General features: G+C 35.1%; 1 protein-coding gene across 3 annotated transcripts; it reads right to left on the reverse strand.

The window, feature by feature from the left end:
• Nucleotides 1–1,228: 1,228 nt before the first annotated feature.
• Nucleotides 1,229–15,843, reverse strand: LOC145684063 (uncharacterized). Of its 3 annotated transcripts, none has more exons than XM_081755904.1 (3): nt 15,776–15,843; nt 10,042–10,515; nt 1,229–4,016 (listed from the first exon to the last, which is right to left on the reverse strand). In XM_081755904.1, the coding sequence occupies exons 2-3, from the start codon at nt 10,404–10,406 to the stop codon at nt 3,104–3,106; spliced, it is 1,278 nt and encodes a 425-aa protein (XP_081612030.1). In that variant the 5' UTR covers nt 10,407–10,515; nt 15,776–15,843; the 3' UTR covers nt 1,229–3,103. The 3 variants fall into 3 exon arrangements, with proteins under 3 accessions (XP_081612030.1, XP_081612033.1, XP_081612032.1); XM_081755907.1 differs by lacking the exon at nt 15,776–15,843 and adding an exon at nt 15,660–15,736; XM_081755906.1 differs by lacking the exon at nt 15,776–15,843 and having other exon boundaries at nt 10,042–12,509.
• Nucleotides 15,844–16,065: the final 222 nt, after the last annotated feature.

Raw genomic sequence — 16,065 nt, forward strand, 5'->3', positions numbered from 1 at the left:
AACCAGTCAGACAACAGAGCACTCAAAATTTTTGATGGAAATAAATGGGAAATAGAAGAGGAAGAAAGCAGTTACTTTTATTTGAAATGTTTACACTATCGGAAACATTCAAAACCTTGTTCTGTCAGACTTTGCCGATGATAAAAGTAGACCACCTGTTTGTGTCTCGCTTTCATACGTGTACAGTGGATTACGGACAATTAAATAAATAGTTCCTTATCGCTAACGGGCAATGCGAACCTGCTGCGGTACAAATTTTCCATTTCATACTTAGAGTTATCGTAACTGTACTGGAAACTAACAACTGAGATAAGGAGCTTTAACTTTTAGACAATATGAGGCAGATATTGGACTACTTACCAACATCTGGATGAAGGCAGCATGTAAACATATCGAATAATATGCAGGACAAAAATATTTATTCTGATCTTGTAAAACAACAGAAAATACAGTATCTATTTGTTGTCAGTCATATATCTTCAACCAATTAGACGCAACTGACTGCAGGGACAGTTAAGTTAAAATTGTAAATCTTACACGATTTTTAAGATAACATTATACTTTTTCTCGTTATTTTAGAATTTTGAAATATGGCGATTTCGTTTCTTCATAGGAGAGAAGAGCGATTTACCACTTATCCCAAATAAATTGTTGGGACTGTAGACTCTCTTTAGAAAGAAATACATACGAGAAATGAACCTATAGTATAACGTTAGATATATGCTAGCTGGTTTAATAGACGAGATTAATTTACGCCTCGCACGCCAGAGACACGTGCATAAACAACATACCGACGGAATACTTTCATTATTATTAAGTAATTCTCCGAAGGAGGTATGTTAAATTTATTTGATGAAGTGACTATCATATAACACAATTGGATTGTGTTGGGTTCGGTTCCGGTTCGTGTCTTGTTCGGTACGCCTGTATTAGGATTTCACTAAGTATAATTATTTTATCTAGACACTGAGAATTTCCATTTGTAATGAATGTGAATGATGGAACGGAGTATAAGATTCTCTTTTGTGCAGTAGTGGTTAGAGATTGTGGGATGAATTGCATGTAGTCATTAATTAAGTTGGGTTCGATCCAAATCAGTTTATGCGCGTACCCACGCTCAGTGACACGCCCGATACACATCCGTACAATTTCTACACCAACCAAATATTCTTACCGTTCCAGTAGTGATTTGCGTGAGAAACTGGTATGGAGCAACTGAAACATAATGCATGTATGATATTGATTTACTTAAACACAAGTATTATACATACAACATACATACTTACTTCAACGTTTTAGTTTGATACCTCTGTAATTTTTATATTTTAGGATTTTCATTTGTCATTTACCATATTGAATACAAGCCCATGAATTTTATTGGAAAAATAAAAAAAGGATTTTGAAAACTTGAATTTGAATTTTCAACTATAACGACGAAGCCGGCAAATTACTTAACAAATCACCAATTCACACACGCACTGGGGTTTTGGAGATGTTGAAAAAAGGAGGGGGAGGCCAATAGATGTATTGGAGGGCAATTTTCTAGAATCTTATTCCCATTTTTCTTCGAAGGGATGTCCTGTTTTCCAAGTTAGTTTCTATTTTCATTATTCAGCTGTGTAGTTGGCAATGTACTTGCTTATGTTTCCACTGATTGACAGTTTACAAAATATATTGATCTCTTGTTTTACCTATGTTCCTTTATCATAAACACGAGCGAAACTCAACATTAGACTTGTAATTTAGGGCTGAACAACAACGTTGTCACAAAACTGAAAAGGTGTGCTCGTACTTAGTTTGGGCTGATTTGAAGCATTTTGTATTACTTTCGTAGAACTTCACTGTAACTTACGTGAATTATAAAATAACACAACTTCTGCAGTTCACCCTTATTTATATTGATGCGATTTCACAAAGGATTGCTAAAATAACTTAAGATTTTGATGCTGTGCCATGTACCACTTCTCTTCACTACGGCATCCATTTTCGCGCGCACCGTTCCCGCCTTCTTCCTCTAGCGTCGGTTAGCTTACTCCAATCACACCAAAGGATTATTTAAAAAAAATATCCATAAGCAGTATTGTTTACAAAAAAAAATATGGATCATGGGTGTTAAATAATCTTGCCATTAACATATTATACTTAAAATAATGAAATCAATAAAAACATCTTAGGATGGCTTTTGAAACTGTGGTACTATTTTTCGGAACATCACCATGTCACATCCTTTTTGTTCGGTCAACCGGAAATACAAGTTACTGCTCACAGCACTGCCAACTCATAAAAAAGGATGAAACTAACACAAAGTTTGCGTCGACGTATAATCCATGCAGCCTCATTCCAATTCAGCCAAGAAAAACTGGGAAAATTTAAAATGGAATGGGAGTGAGGGGGGCCACACGCTCACAATCAAACCACTTTAATACTTAAGAATAATTTGCTAATAGGAATATATGCGCCGACATTATACGTATTATTACAATAAATAAATAATTTTCGAAAAATGAAATGAAATCTTTGAGTTTTACGTCCTACGGTTATGCCGGTTAGGCTAAAGGAGACGGTGATGATGAGTAATGAATGAAATGGTGGAATGAAGAAAGTGGGAGGAAACGGGAGAACCCCGAGAAAACCCACGCACACGGTGTTTGTCCACCACAAAGTTCACTTGGCGGGGGCTAGGATCGAACCCGGAACCCCAAGCACCAGAGGTGAACGCTCTACCACTGAGCCACCGCGGCTCCAAATAATTTTCGAATTATGATACTTGAGAACTGTTATGCAAGATAATACTGCACATACAAAAGTTGTTTACTTACGTAAAACAGTTTAAGTGTGCGATTTAACCGAAATTTAACGATAAATGTTATATAAAGGCAGTAAATTTGAAACTATATTACTTCCATTTGCTGGCTTAATTTTGAACATAAATTCAATACAGCTTTTTAGGAAAGAATTAATCTTTAGCTACTTCAAAAATATTCGACATTCTAATTTGAGCTATTCAGGCACGATCTAATAATTTAATTATAAATTATAGAATTAATGCTCGGGAACTGTCACACATATCTGTTGCATTCAGTGAAGCGTGCTACTTGGGTTTTTAAAGAGAATATAGGATAACAGTTGCAAGCGCTTTTCCGACATTAAAATGCGTGTTCATGTGTTGCCTTAACCGGGTTTTTCTAGAAAATGTTTTTCCACACTCCACGCATTTGTAGGGTTTGTCATCAGTATGTGTGAACATATGCTCTTTAAGTCGGGACTTTTCAGAAAACATCAGGCCACAATTCTGGCAACAGTAAGGTTTCTCACCAGTATGTATTCGAATGTGAGATTCCAAACTACGTTTGACAGTAAATTTCATAGAACATTGATGGCATGAGTATTGCTTTACACCTGTATGAGTTATCGTATGTAATCGTAACGCACTTCTGTGAATAAACTTCTTATCACATTCCAGACATGGGTGAGGTCTTTCAGCAGTATGTGTGAACATATGCCTCCTGAGATTAGAACTTGAACGGAACACCTTGTTGCACTTCTGGCAGATGTACGGTTTCTCTCCTGTATGTATGAGAATGTGATTTTTCAAGTGTGCTTTAGATGATAATCGCTTAGCGCACTCATTGCAAGAGAATTTGTTTACGTTTTCATGACTGACTTTGTGTTTCTTTAAAGCTATCGATGATGTGAATTTAATTTCACATTTTTGACAGGAGTATGGTTTTTCACCTGCGTGTGTTCGATTATGTGCTGTTAATTGATGTTCCAGAAGAAAGCTTTTATTACACCTTCGACACGAAAAACGTCGCTCACCTTTATGTCTTTGTAAATGACGATTTAAATAAGATTTTCTTCCAAACACTGAGCCGCATTGGTAGCAGGAATATGGTTTTTCACCAGTATGGGATCGGAGATGTACCACTAAGTTACGTCTTCTAGTAAACGTTTTTCCACACTCCTCACAAGTGTGACTTTTGTCAATTGTTTCGTTTACATCTATATGGCAGGACCTGAAATTTGAATTCAAGATGTAATATTAAAAATTAAAAATATATTTTTAACAGAATGTTATTATTTGTTCCACTTCCTTTAACGCGTTTGTAGCTATGAGAGAGTGTAAAGTTTATGAATATTAGAGAAAACAATCTACCACCTTGCACTAGTAATAATTCAAGGAACTTTATTTTGTATAACATCTCTATAACAGTAGGAAGAGACCGAAGCTGGCGTTCCCCTTAATGGATGATTAAGAAGTTCGTCTCGCTTATATTTGCAGACTTTTAAAAAAACAAACTAGGCATGTGAAACATTATCCAATTTTGTTTCGGAATACCTCAATAAGTACGATGGTCATTCGTGAACTACGATTTTCACATGGTTGTACACAGACCTCAGCGGGAAATATATTGAATAACTGTAATTGCATCAGTCTAGTTCGAATATTTCTGGGCAAAGCCAGTGATGTTTTGTCACCCCCTCACTGTTAGAGTACGGTTGTTTTATCTTGACACAGTTCCCGTACTTGGTTGGCTTTTGAAGCATTTTCTGCTAGCACTCACGTGAACGTTTTAATCCAATAGACGTCATATTGGCTTTCTCGTGTAGGTGACGATAGTTGTCAGCCAGTCCATGAAATGAGGTCACTACTATTTGACGGGTACTTGAAGTGCTTAGTTGCCACACGCGCGCAAGTAAGTTACAGTGATTTGTGAGTGGTGTGGCGTTTTGATGTTCCCTAGTGTTATTGTATCTCGCAATTTAACCGTGGCATGGCAACAAAGCGGTTTCCATACTTTAGGCGGAAGCGTGGCAAGAAGAAAGAAACGTACTCATAGTATGAAATTTTGTTAATGCATACGTATACAGGGATAATATACAGGTGAGGAAATGTATATTAGAGATTTCCTGAGGTCTTCTATATATATAAACAATACTTGATAAAGCACAATTTATATTTCCTTGTTTACATTAGCAAAGGTGAACATTCAACAAAGGAAACAGACTTCTGATACTTCATACATAAAATTGTGAGAATAAACTATTTTAAAAGTCGGACTGATCAGTATGTTCTATTAAGAAATTAACGTAACGTATTGGCACTGTAAATCTTGTGTATCCATAATAAGGGAAAGCAAAGTTTCATATGCAGTTTAAAAAATACTTAGGCATCGCTTTAAATCTTCTACATGTACCTGGAAAATCGAAAGTTGTAATCTTCTCACTCGGAAATGAAAAATGAGACAAAAAAAAAAAAAAAAAAATCCGGAAAACGCTATGTCTACATAACAAGATCGAAAGGAAAAATAAATAATACGAATAAAGCTTAAATTCCTTATGATTCGACTTCGTAATTGACCCTATCATCACTACCGCAATCACAGTAGGAAAATATCAAATAATATTGGTAGTTGAAGGTGCAATGTTGCTTCAAAGAATGAGAACATGCTTTACGTAGTTCTTTAAATATCCAGAAAGCTTGTTCCCAGGAAAAACGATATTTATGGTAACGTATAGCATATTGTATACAAACACAAAAATAAGTACTTCCAGAGACGATTTCATGAAGTGCACGAGGGGAAGGCATTCCCTCAAAGATAATTACAACACTTGTGTCTTTTCTCTGATCGGTCTCAAATTTTGTTGTCAGTGTCCTTTGACTATTAAGCCCCGATTCACTAATACGACTTACTCGCACGGCTAATCGACTCTCTGAAGTTCCTACCAAATCGAAGTGACTACACTGAACCTGTTCTTCGGATCATGTTCAATTATTTAAATCAAAATTGAAGGCTACTTGTCGTCTTGCTCTTCTTTAGTCGAATAGAAATCGACTAGCAATTTCAATTCAAAGATGCCGAAGCCGATATATTACGTTGTAGGAGAATTATTACAGGATAAGTTAAAATAGCAATAACAAGGGGGAGAAAATAAAACGATGTTGAGTCAGAGACTTTGAGGAGATATTAAAAGGATTATATGTTTAAACGAAATAAATTTCAATAGTCTGTTCAAAACAACAGCAAAATACACCATCCCATTATGAATGAACTTCTACATCATAGTATTAATTGCACCCATCCTTATAATTTTGTCACCCTGTATCATTCACCTATCGTGTTTTCTATACTACCTTCCAATTATTGCATTCCCAAATATGAAACATGTTGTGAAACGTTATAGGGTTCAAGTTAGGAACAGTGCACAGAACAGGACTTAAAATAAGAATTTTACGAATAAAATATATTGCTTCTAAACAGCAATGGAGAAAGGAAAGACAATTATAAAAGCAGCAAATCTACAACGGTAGTACGTGCAGATGAAGAAAATGGGGATGAATGATAAAATACTTTGACGCAACATTTTTGCAATAATTAATACCCGAGTACTTTCTTCAGTTTTATTTCCTTGAACCTTTGTTTTGCAGAATATGTTCAAATTGTTAAGATTTAAAAACATTAAACTTTTGTTATTTCTTCTATCAGTGAGTTCGGTTAGGCTAGGTAGTTAGTTTACATTATTTTTCTCTGTTACTGAGGAAAGCTGGGTTAGTTTAACCTCTGAATTACACAAAAATTTCTCATTTACAATTTTTTTTCTCGTATTTTATCCATTTTTCATCTCTTTAGACTCACTTCATGACACTTAACTTTTTCTTGTTACATGCTGTTATTTGTGTAGAGAATATATCCAGAAACATATCAAAATAATTAGTCATACAAAAATGACGTATCATCCTGCGCTAAATGGTTACTATAAGTCAAATATACATTTATTTTTGTTCAGATCAGGTCAAAACTGTTGACTCTGCGACAACATGGAATGTTGGGGAAACTTACTTATGAAGATAGTAAACATGTAAAGCATGTATCAACGTGGATACAACCAATATCTTGTATGTAGGATCTTTTAAATTTTAAGGTCTAATATCTTGAAGTAGAACCCACCCTTTCTTTTCGCTTCAATGCTTTGTCATTATATACAGCAAGATACTCTTAATCTCTACATTATTCCTATTAGTGACCTACAGAATAGCAAGTGATTAATATAAGGTCACCCATACATGTTTATTATTATTACTACTTTAATACGTAATAATAATATACCAACATTACATGAACCAGACAGGTGTTATAGGAAGATACCAGAGGGAAGCAAGAAAAAGTAAAGGAGTAAGGCAAGGATGTGGACTTCCACCTCTCCTCTTCAACGTCTATATAAAAAGAGGCTATAAAAGAATTCTTTGATAAAAACAGGAAAGGTGTGAAAGTAAATGGCGAGTTTTTCAGCACAATAAGGTTTGCTGTTGATATACCATTCGCCAAATACTCGAAAAGAAGTGGGAATACAATACCCCGGTACATCAACTATTTATTGATTTTAGAAAGGCTTACGACTCGGTTAGGAGAGAAACATTATACAACGTTCTTACAGAGCTTGGAATACCGAGAAAGCTAATTAGATTAATTAAGATATGTTTAAGTGAATCGCAAAGTAAAGTCCGGGTAGGAAAATTTTTGTCCACGAGCTTCCACGTCGAAAATGGCCTGAAACAAGGAGATGCGTTGTCGCCATTATTATTTAACTTTGTGCTGGAATACGCCATAAGGAAAATCAAAGATAGCAACCAGGGCCTAGAGTTGAACGGCATTCACCAGGTTATGGCATATGCTGATGATGTAAATTTAATAGGGGATGATAGGAGAACAGTAGAAATAAATGCAGAGATATTATTAAACGCTTGCAGGGACATGGGTTTAGAAGTAAATGCAGAGAAAACTAAATACATGGAAGTGCGTCGGAACCGTAATACGGCAAATTGTGGAGGTGTTAAAATATTAAATAATACTTTTGATAAAGTGGATACTTTCAAATATTTAGGATCAATATTAACAGACGAAAATCATATTCACGAAGAAATTAAATGTCGACTAAAAGCAGGGAATTCGTGTTACTATTCGGTTCAAAATCTCTTGTCGTCGCGAATTCTGTCGAGGAATTTGAAGCTTAAAATATATAAAACGATAATCATGCCTGTTGTTCTGTATGGTTGCGAAACATGGTCGCTTACTCTGAGGGAAGAACATAGACTGAAAGTATTTGAGAACAGGATCCTGAGAAGAATATTCGGACCCAAGAGGAACGAGAATGGGGAATGGCGGAAGCTTCATAACGAGGAACTACATAGTTTATACGGTTTACCCAACATTGTTAGGGTCGTCAAGTCTAGGAGGCTTAGGTGGGCAGGTCATGTAGCTAGAATGGAAGAAAGTAGAAACGCTTTCAAAGTCTTGACTGGTAGACCGATAGGAAAACGACCATTAGGAAGACCTAGGCGCAGATGGGAGGATAATATTAAGATGGATCTCGCAGAGATAGGAATACAAAGTAGAAACTGGATCCAATTAGCTAAGGATAGAAGTCAGTGGAGAGCTTTTGTGAACGCGGCACTGAACCTCCGGGCTCCATAGGCCATAGAGTTAGTTAGTTAGTTAGCTGATATAGCACTGATAGCGGAGAACGAAAAGAACTTGCAGAAAGCACTTTCAAACTTGAACGATTAACTGATAAAAACATGCAAAATGAAGACAAATAAGAAGAAAACGAATGTGATAAAGTGCACAAGAGCAAGACAGGAAGGGACAAACGTATGGCTCAATGGAGAGAAAATCGAAGACGTTCCCCTATTTAGGAAGTCTAATATCCTCGGACAAAAGAAATGAAAAAGACATTAGTTTAAGAATATCGCAGGCTAAAGAAGCATTCAATAGGAAGAAAGGACTGTTAACATCAAGAAATGTGTCGTTGGACGTTCGTAAACGATTTATTAAGATTCTGGTATGGAGTGCGGCACTTTACGGATCAGAGAAGTGGATATTGAGAAAAGCTGAAATATCCAAGCTGGAAGCATTTGAAATGTGATGTTGGCGCAGAATGCTGCGCTATCATAGACCGAAAGAAAACGAATGAAGACGTACTAAAGGAAGCTAATGAAGGACGACAGATCATGAAGATAATAGAAAGAAGAAGAAAAAGCATGCTTGCCCATCTTAACCGTCGGCATTCCAATAGGATCACCGTGTTGATAGCGGGAAAGACAGAAGAAAGACAAAGGATAGAATATCTAGATGCAGTTACGAAAGAGAGACCTTATCAAAGTATAAAACAACTCTTCCAAGGGAGAGAAAAGTTTTAAAATTTCCATGTTGCACACTAACCTATGGTTGAAGTGAACAAGAAGAATACTTTAATACATGATGATTTCAAAATAAAACATAGTTCTATTAATTAATCTGTACACACGCATGTCTTAGCTTTGCAACGACAGGTATAACCATAAATTATTTAACAGAGCTACCTTTATAAACTTGAAGCCATTCTCTAACACAAGAATGAAGTTTGTTTTATCAACGGTAGATCCTTAACCTGCACGAACTATCTTAATATTTATGGAGTTTCACCCTTGAATACTATGACATAGAAACGATTTGTTTCACGAAATTATACTGTATTTTTTTCGGTATATCTTCACCATTTGCAACAGATTTCCTTGAAGCATTTATTTTGTCACACTCATTTATTATTATTATTAATTGAATCTATATGAGCTCATTAGTTCTAAAACAGGCTATTTTTAAATAACTTGCTTTCTACTTTCCGCCCAGCGACAAGTGACACCAGCCCAGTTAACACCAGGAAACGTAGTCGAATCGACCACAGAAAATAGAACCTCTTTCAATTCATTTGCCAGTTGATTCGTCGGCACCTTCAATCAACAGAACCACTATAGAAATTATAAATGGAAACGACATAGGAGCTAAATCAAATATATACATTTTAACGAAACCATATTGGAGCTGAATTTTAAAGGCCTAAATAGTATGTTAAAAAGGGTAAACCCATTATGTACTTAAAAAATAAACCATAATAGTATAAATTTAAGACATGATGCATGCATGTGTTTAGCTGCTTCATTACATGACAATACTAATCCTAGCAACTACAAATATATATATATATATTGATATAAATGATTACCTTTCTTGTTCGCTATCGTTCCTTTCTTCCTCTTTCTCCACTAAAATGCTACTTGACACTATTTCGGATGTTTCTCTATTTATGTCAAGTTCCTCATCCTTCAATTCTGTATTACAAATACTTTCATAACTTATTACGTCTTCGACTCCAATCTCTGGATTCACTGGGTAAAATTTGGTAGAAGATAATGTACAAGTCGAATTTATATTGTTATCTGTGAACAATGGCAATATTGAATCTCTGGTTTCATTGAACACACTATCCTTTAATTCAAATGGTTCTTCCTTAATGTAGTAATTATCCTCTTGAGACCTGCTAAGCATTTTGCATTCTAGTGGGTACATTACATTTTCACCCTCCATCATAGAAGGGATAAAAATTATTTGATAAAATGTATAACTATCAATTTCAAATCCATATCTCCGAACTAGCAATGTTAATTCAGGTTTTGTACTTCCAGATTTTTGTAGTCACCTACAAAAATAGAAAGTTTTGTAGATGTGCAAACATAATTCTCTTGTAATCGCTTTGTTCGTGAAAAATATTATACAATGGAGAAAAATTCAATTCTATGATTAATTTCATCATATGGTGAAGTTTTCACCCTTTACCTTGTACTGAGAAAGCACATTACTTACTTTTGTTAAGTTTACAATTCTAAATACCAGATATATTATTTATATGTTCTATGTTTTTAAAATAGATTTTTCGTAGTTTACTACTATTAAAAAGTGAAGCATTCACAAATTAAATTAAAAATCACCCCTAAATACATTGATGCACTTTTCAATCCCTATCCACAATTGTCAGCTATTGCCAGAGAACAACACTAAACGAGTGTCTAAAGCATAAACGCTAATTCAAGGTAGTAATTGAAGATTTCGCAGAGGATACTGTAAAGCAGAACGATTGAAATAAAAGAGAGGCTCATTGTAAAATTTCCTTGAAGACACATATCACGAAGGATAATTTCAACAAGCTGTAGAATGAAGTAATTTCTAAAAGTCTGAACACAGTATTTATTTCTCAGAATATTCCAAATAAATGATACTGTATCCTTTTAAAACCATGCACATTGGACTCGTTCCTAAAAATAAACATGGTTCATATAAGGATACGAAAATTCATTATCTTGTTGACATCGAAGTCAACTTATTGAGGAAAGTTGCTTGGCAATAAACAGACAACTAACGTTACGCTTTGCTTGATGATACATTGTTTCCACGACGCATAGTGTCTACAGCTTGTTTTTGTGTATAAACCTTTATCAGTAGTTGATCCTTTTTACTTGAACGAACAGTTATATATGCGCTATTCAATCGTATTGTAATATGAGCAAAACTGGATGCAAATCTATGACATGTGAGTGAACCAGTTGAATATTGTGAAGAACATGCACATACTATAATATGCGGAAGAGAACTTGGTGATTAAATAATATCTCATGACTAGGAAAAAAATGCCGTTTTTAGGTGAGGGCACTGTTGTGTTTACGTGTTAGTGGGTGAGCGCGTTGGGAACGGGGGTCGGAGAGTTGCACTGCTGGAGTATATCCAACGGCTATTCAAGGCTCCAGTTTAGGCGTTGTAAGTAGTGTAACCTGTTTGCGCTTAATAAAGAACATTATAAATTACATTATTGAACGAAGGAACAGCTAATCATTCCTGCAGTAATGGAGAAGTATTGAGGGTAGCAATATATGCATAGGAATCACTAATGCAAGAACTACACTGAGAAAATTATTCAGTTGCTTGTAATCGAGTTTCTGTTAAAAGTACCCTTTTCACATCTTTCATTTACGAGAACAGACATTCTCTCTGGACACCCTGAATTTAAACCTATCTCTAGTTCTAGCACTCAGGTAACAAAGAATTAATTCTACTAACTGTTTCGCACATAGTGTAATTCTGAAACTTCGCAGGGTAGTGCTATCCTTATGTGTCATTGTATACATAATAGCGGGAACACGATTTTCTCTTGAACATCTTTTTAATGATATCTGTCGATTGGCTTCAAAGAACTGAGTTTAGCTTCGAAAAGAAAGTTGCCTATAGCTTAAACGTATCAGATGTGTGGCCTTGTTTATGAAAACTTGCCTCTCTGATAAGTCCTATATTGTTATCCACAGATAAAATCTTATTGAAACCATATCGTCATTAACCAGCCGTGATCTTTATTTCTAGTCAAATATTAAAATGACCTACATAGCTACAGTTGCACACACACACAAGAAGGTAGGTGTTTTTTTTTTAAAAAAATATGACTATTATTTATTTTAAAATGCTGAACTACGTATTGAACATCAGAAACCATCTAAATGAATTGATGTAAGAACTGCGAGATTTCCAACCATTTGTTTTATTAGTACTATCTACATGTATTGAGATAACACACATCCTACACGTTCAGTTGCTAATAACTTCAAAACGAGTCGATTTGATCAATTTTAATTCATCTTTTTTTTTTTTTTTTTTTTTTGTGTGTGTGCCATAAACAGATTCTGTTCTTTGTAAAACACTGTCGTCAATTCTTCTTAAGTTATTACCAAATAATTATTAAAGATGTATATACTTTTTGTAGATGAGTTAAATTGTTCTGAAAATAACTTTAAACTGAATTTTTCTTTAGTTGAACATATACGTAAAGTGATTCATTACAACCAAGAAATAGAAACTGTGATAGATTAATTACAAGTTACTTAGTAACACTGAAGTTTTTACTTGACTTACAAAGCCGGCCGCAAGCACTTATTCGCTGGTCGGGATATAACATATAATAGGACAGCAGGTAATCAACTCTAGGGCTCATCACTTTGCACGTATAGTATCAATCTATAAACAATTGTTCGTTATGCACTAGGGTAATAATATAGAACTTCTTGGAAAACCATTTCAAGACACGAAAATCAGCTTTTTTTCTTTTTTTTAATTTGACGGATTATTATAAATCTGCACCTATTTGGAAATGAAATAAAATAATAATAAAACTAGCAATACTGAGATTTATACAGCTCTTCTATTCCTTTGTATTAGATTTTGCCTCCACACAGTTAATTTCATCGCTTTCTATCTGTGTTTGAAATTAGATTAATTACTTTGGGAAATTTCTAATTTAAAAATACGCAAAGGTGAAGTAACACACAGTACCTAACGAACGTGAACGTGAAAGGTGAAGTAACACACAGTAACGAAAGAGGAACATATAAGAAGGTATTGTTAAACGTGAAAGCGATAATAGGCAGTACTGTAAGTCGTGAAACTTAAAAATCGAAATATCCGAAAGATATCCATAAAGTGTCCGAATCGTTTCACCAAGATTCTGAAATAACATACCGACAGTGCTGATAGTGTTCGAGAGCGATGTTACGGTATAGCGGAACTCATGGATGTTGTTTTAAAATATTAAAGAACCTATATTAAAACTACCAAAATGAATTCCCTGCATGTGAAAGAATAAAACATTAGGATTATAACAAATGGAGAATGTTTAGTACCTAGGTAGAAAGGGTCCAGAAGTACGTAAGAAATACAAAATTTACAGGAGAAATGGATGATGCAAGTACTTAAAACTACAAAAACGTAACCAAATGTAACCTAACATAACCTATGCTAACCTAACATTAACAGAAATAAGCAAAATACTAGTACTTTTTTCGAAAATTACGCTGGAGCCCTACTAATCTAACATAAACTAAGCTAATGTGACTGAATACAAATCTCCGAAATTGTAACACTTTTTTTTTTTTTTTTTTTAAGAAAGGCTGAACCGCTTATGCTAAACATTTGCCCAATTTTTGATTCTCACATTCCAAGGTTATAGGGAAAGAACGTATTTAAACAGTTGCAAGAATGTGAGTTACTCAAGTGTGATGTAATACGTCAGAAATGCAATGAACATATGACATAACACGGACACACACACAAAATCAGATGCCTTGACACAGTATACGGTAAAGTAAAGCATTAAATAAATGAAACACCTTGATAGAGAAAAGATGCAAAGAAAGGAAAAATGGATGTGTTGAAATTTCAGTGAAATGTACGTTAGTTATGTAGGCATATGTAATTTACGCACATAGTCACTATCGCTGACGTGCCTGCAGCCTACATACGCACTTGGCCTAACCTGCTATTGCTCGGACTCCCCCACCGTCCTCTTGCCCTGACTCGGTTTGATAGCATTCGTGCTTTTGGTTGGTCAACCGTTTCTAGCAAAATTTTTAGAAAATTTATCGGAAAGTAATGTATGGTTTGCTTGTTTGTGTGCTTGGTAATATGTAAGAAGAGAAAGTTTGTGGGTAATGAGCATTTGTATTATGAATATGGCAGGTATACAGACGCGTTGCTCACGATGTTAGTTAACAATTTCAGAAATAATGCTGTGACAATCATAAAAATCTTTTGAGGGTATGTGAAAGTCATGGCTTAATAAATCTAATAAATTACAGAAAGTGTGGTAGGCAAAATAAAGGCAAAGAAACATGGAGAAAGTTACTTTTCAATATAAAGGTAAGTCACGTTATCAGCCTGGCTACTAACCCCCCATCACTGGCTATTGCTCACTCGAAATTACTATGTGAATTGAGTATTGAGCTTTGATAAAGTAAAAATTGATAATTCCTAAATTTTTGTAACATTTATTACGCTTTTGGCCGAAAACTAGGAGGGCTACCAACTTCGGAATAAATACCGTGATTTATAGGGGCTTTCTAGCAGAAATCGTTAGCTTGGGGTTATGTTCTGTAACGCCGGGCGAATTTTCGGAAATTTACCGGATGAATTGGAGGATTTATTTAATTTTGTGAAAAAGAGTGAATGAAAGTCAGGTAAGGGGAATAGCAAACGTTAAGAAGGTGGTAGTTTTTGTTGGTTGTTTTTGATGTAAACACACTATCTGTGAAGACAGATGGAATATTTTGCGGAGAGGTACACTTCTTATGATATAGTGGCATGAAAGGCAGTGTGGGTATGGCGTGAGTTTCCCATATCATATGAGTTACATAGAACTATTGAAAAATAACGACAGTTAAAATTTTGTTGCAGACGATTTTTTCCTTGAGCCGCAAAAGTTTATAAGACTCAATTTTGAAGGTAACGGGCTTCTAACTTAACGGCTGTGTATTCCTGCATAGTATACGGAAGCTGTATTTTATGTTTACAAGTGATGCGTTACTAGTATGAAACCTTGATAAACGGTATTGAAATCTAGATGCTAAAATCTACGGTTTCACTACTCTCTCGCGCATACACACCGTCGCTTACGCGCCTGCTCCCTTCGGACGCCTGTCCGCGTAGGTTTACCAGCTTCGTCCTGTTCTGACTCGGTTAGATAACATTCGTGCTTTTAATTGTCCATGTAGCACGGATTTGCTTGTGCTCTTTGCACTGCAGTTTTTATGCCGATAACCTAATGTAATGTAACCTAATGTAATGTAATGTAATCTAATCCAACTAAATATAACCGAATGCAATAGGTTTTGGTACTTTTCTCGATTTTTAAATTGGTTCGGCGATACAGCACTAATGTCTTAATTTGTTTTTTTACGTTAATATTCAGCCCGTCTAAAATGAATCTGCACTGATTAATGCAACAGTACGTAAGCCAGCAAGAGTACTAACAGAAGGTCCCATATCAAGAATATAAATAATTCCCAAAATAATTTTATACCACCGTAACGTATAGTAACAAGGAGTACTAGTTTTAGAATGCTAAAAGCAGTTATATTTATACTTGCATAAAATATCAATAACTATATTTTGTCTTGTCTTGTCTTGAGACCGTTATCGGTCAAATAGTTTGGTGCACCAGCATTAAAATCACGTGTGCTACAATTGCAAAATTTTCATAATTGTACCTCACACGGAGGATTTGTTTTTCTGGTACAAAATTGAAATGAAATGAAATTATTTAGTTTTATGTCCCACGGATATGCCGGCTAGGCTAAAGGAGATGGTGATGATGAGTAATGAATGAAATGGTGAAATTAATAAAGTGGGTGGAAACGGGACAATCCCGAGGAAACCC

Source organism: Thermobia domestica, chromosome 4 (genome assembly GCF_964235325.1).
Source record: "Thermobia domestica chromosome 4, izTheDome1.hap1.1, whole genome shotgun sequence".
In the NCBI taxonomy this organism is placed as follows: Eukaryota; Metazoa; Arthropoda; class Insecta; order Zygentoma; family Lepismatidae; genus Thermobia; species Thermobia domestica.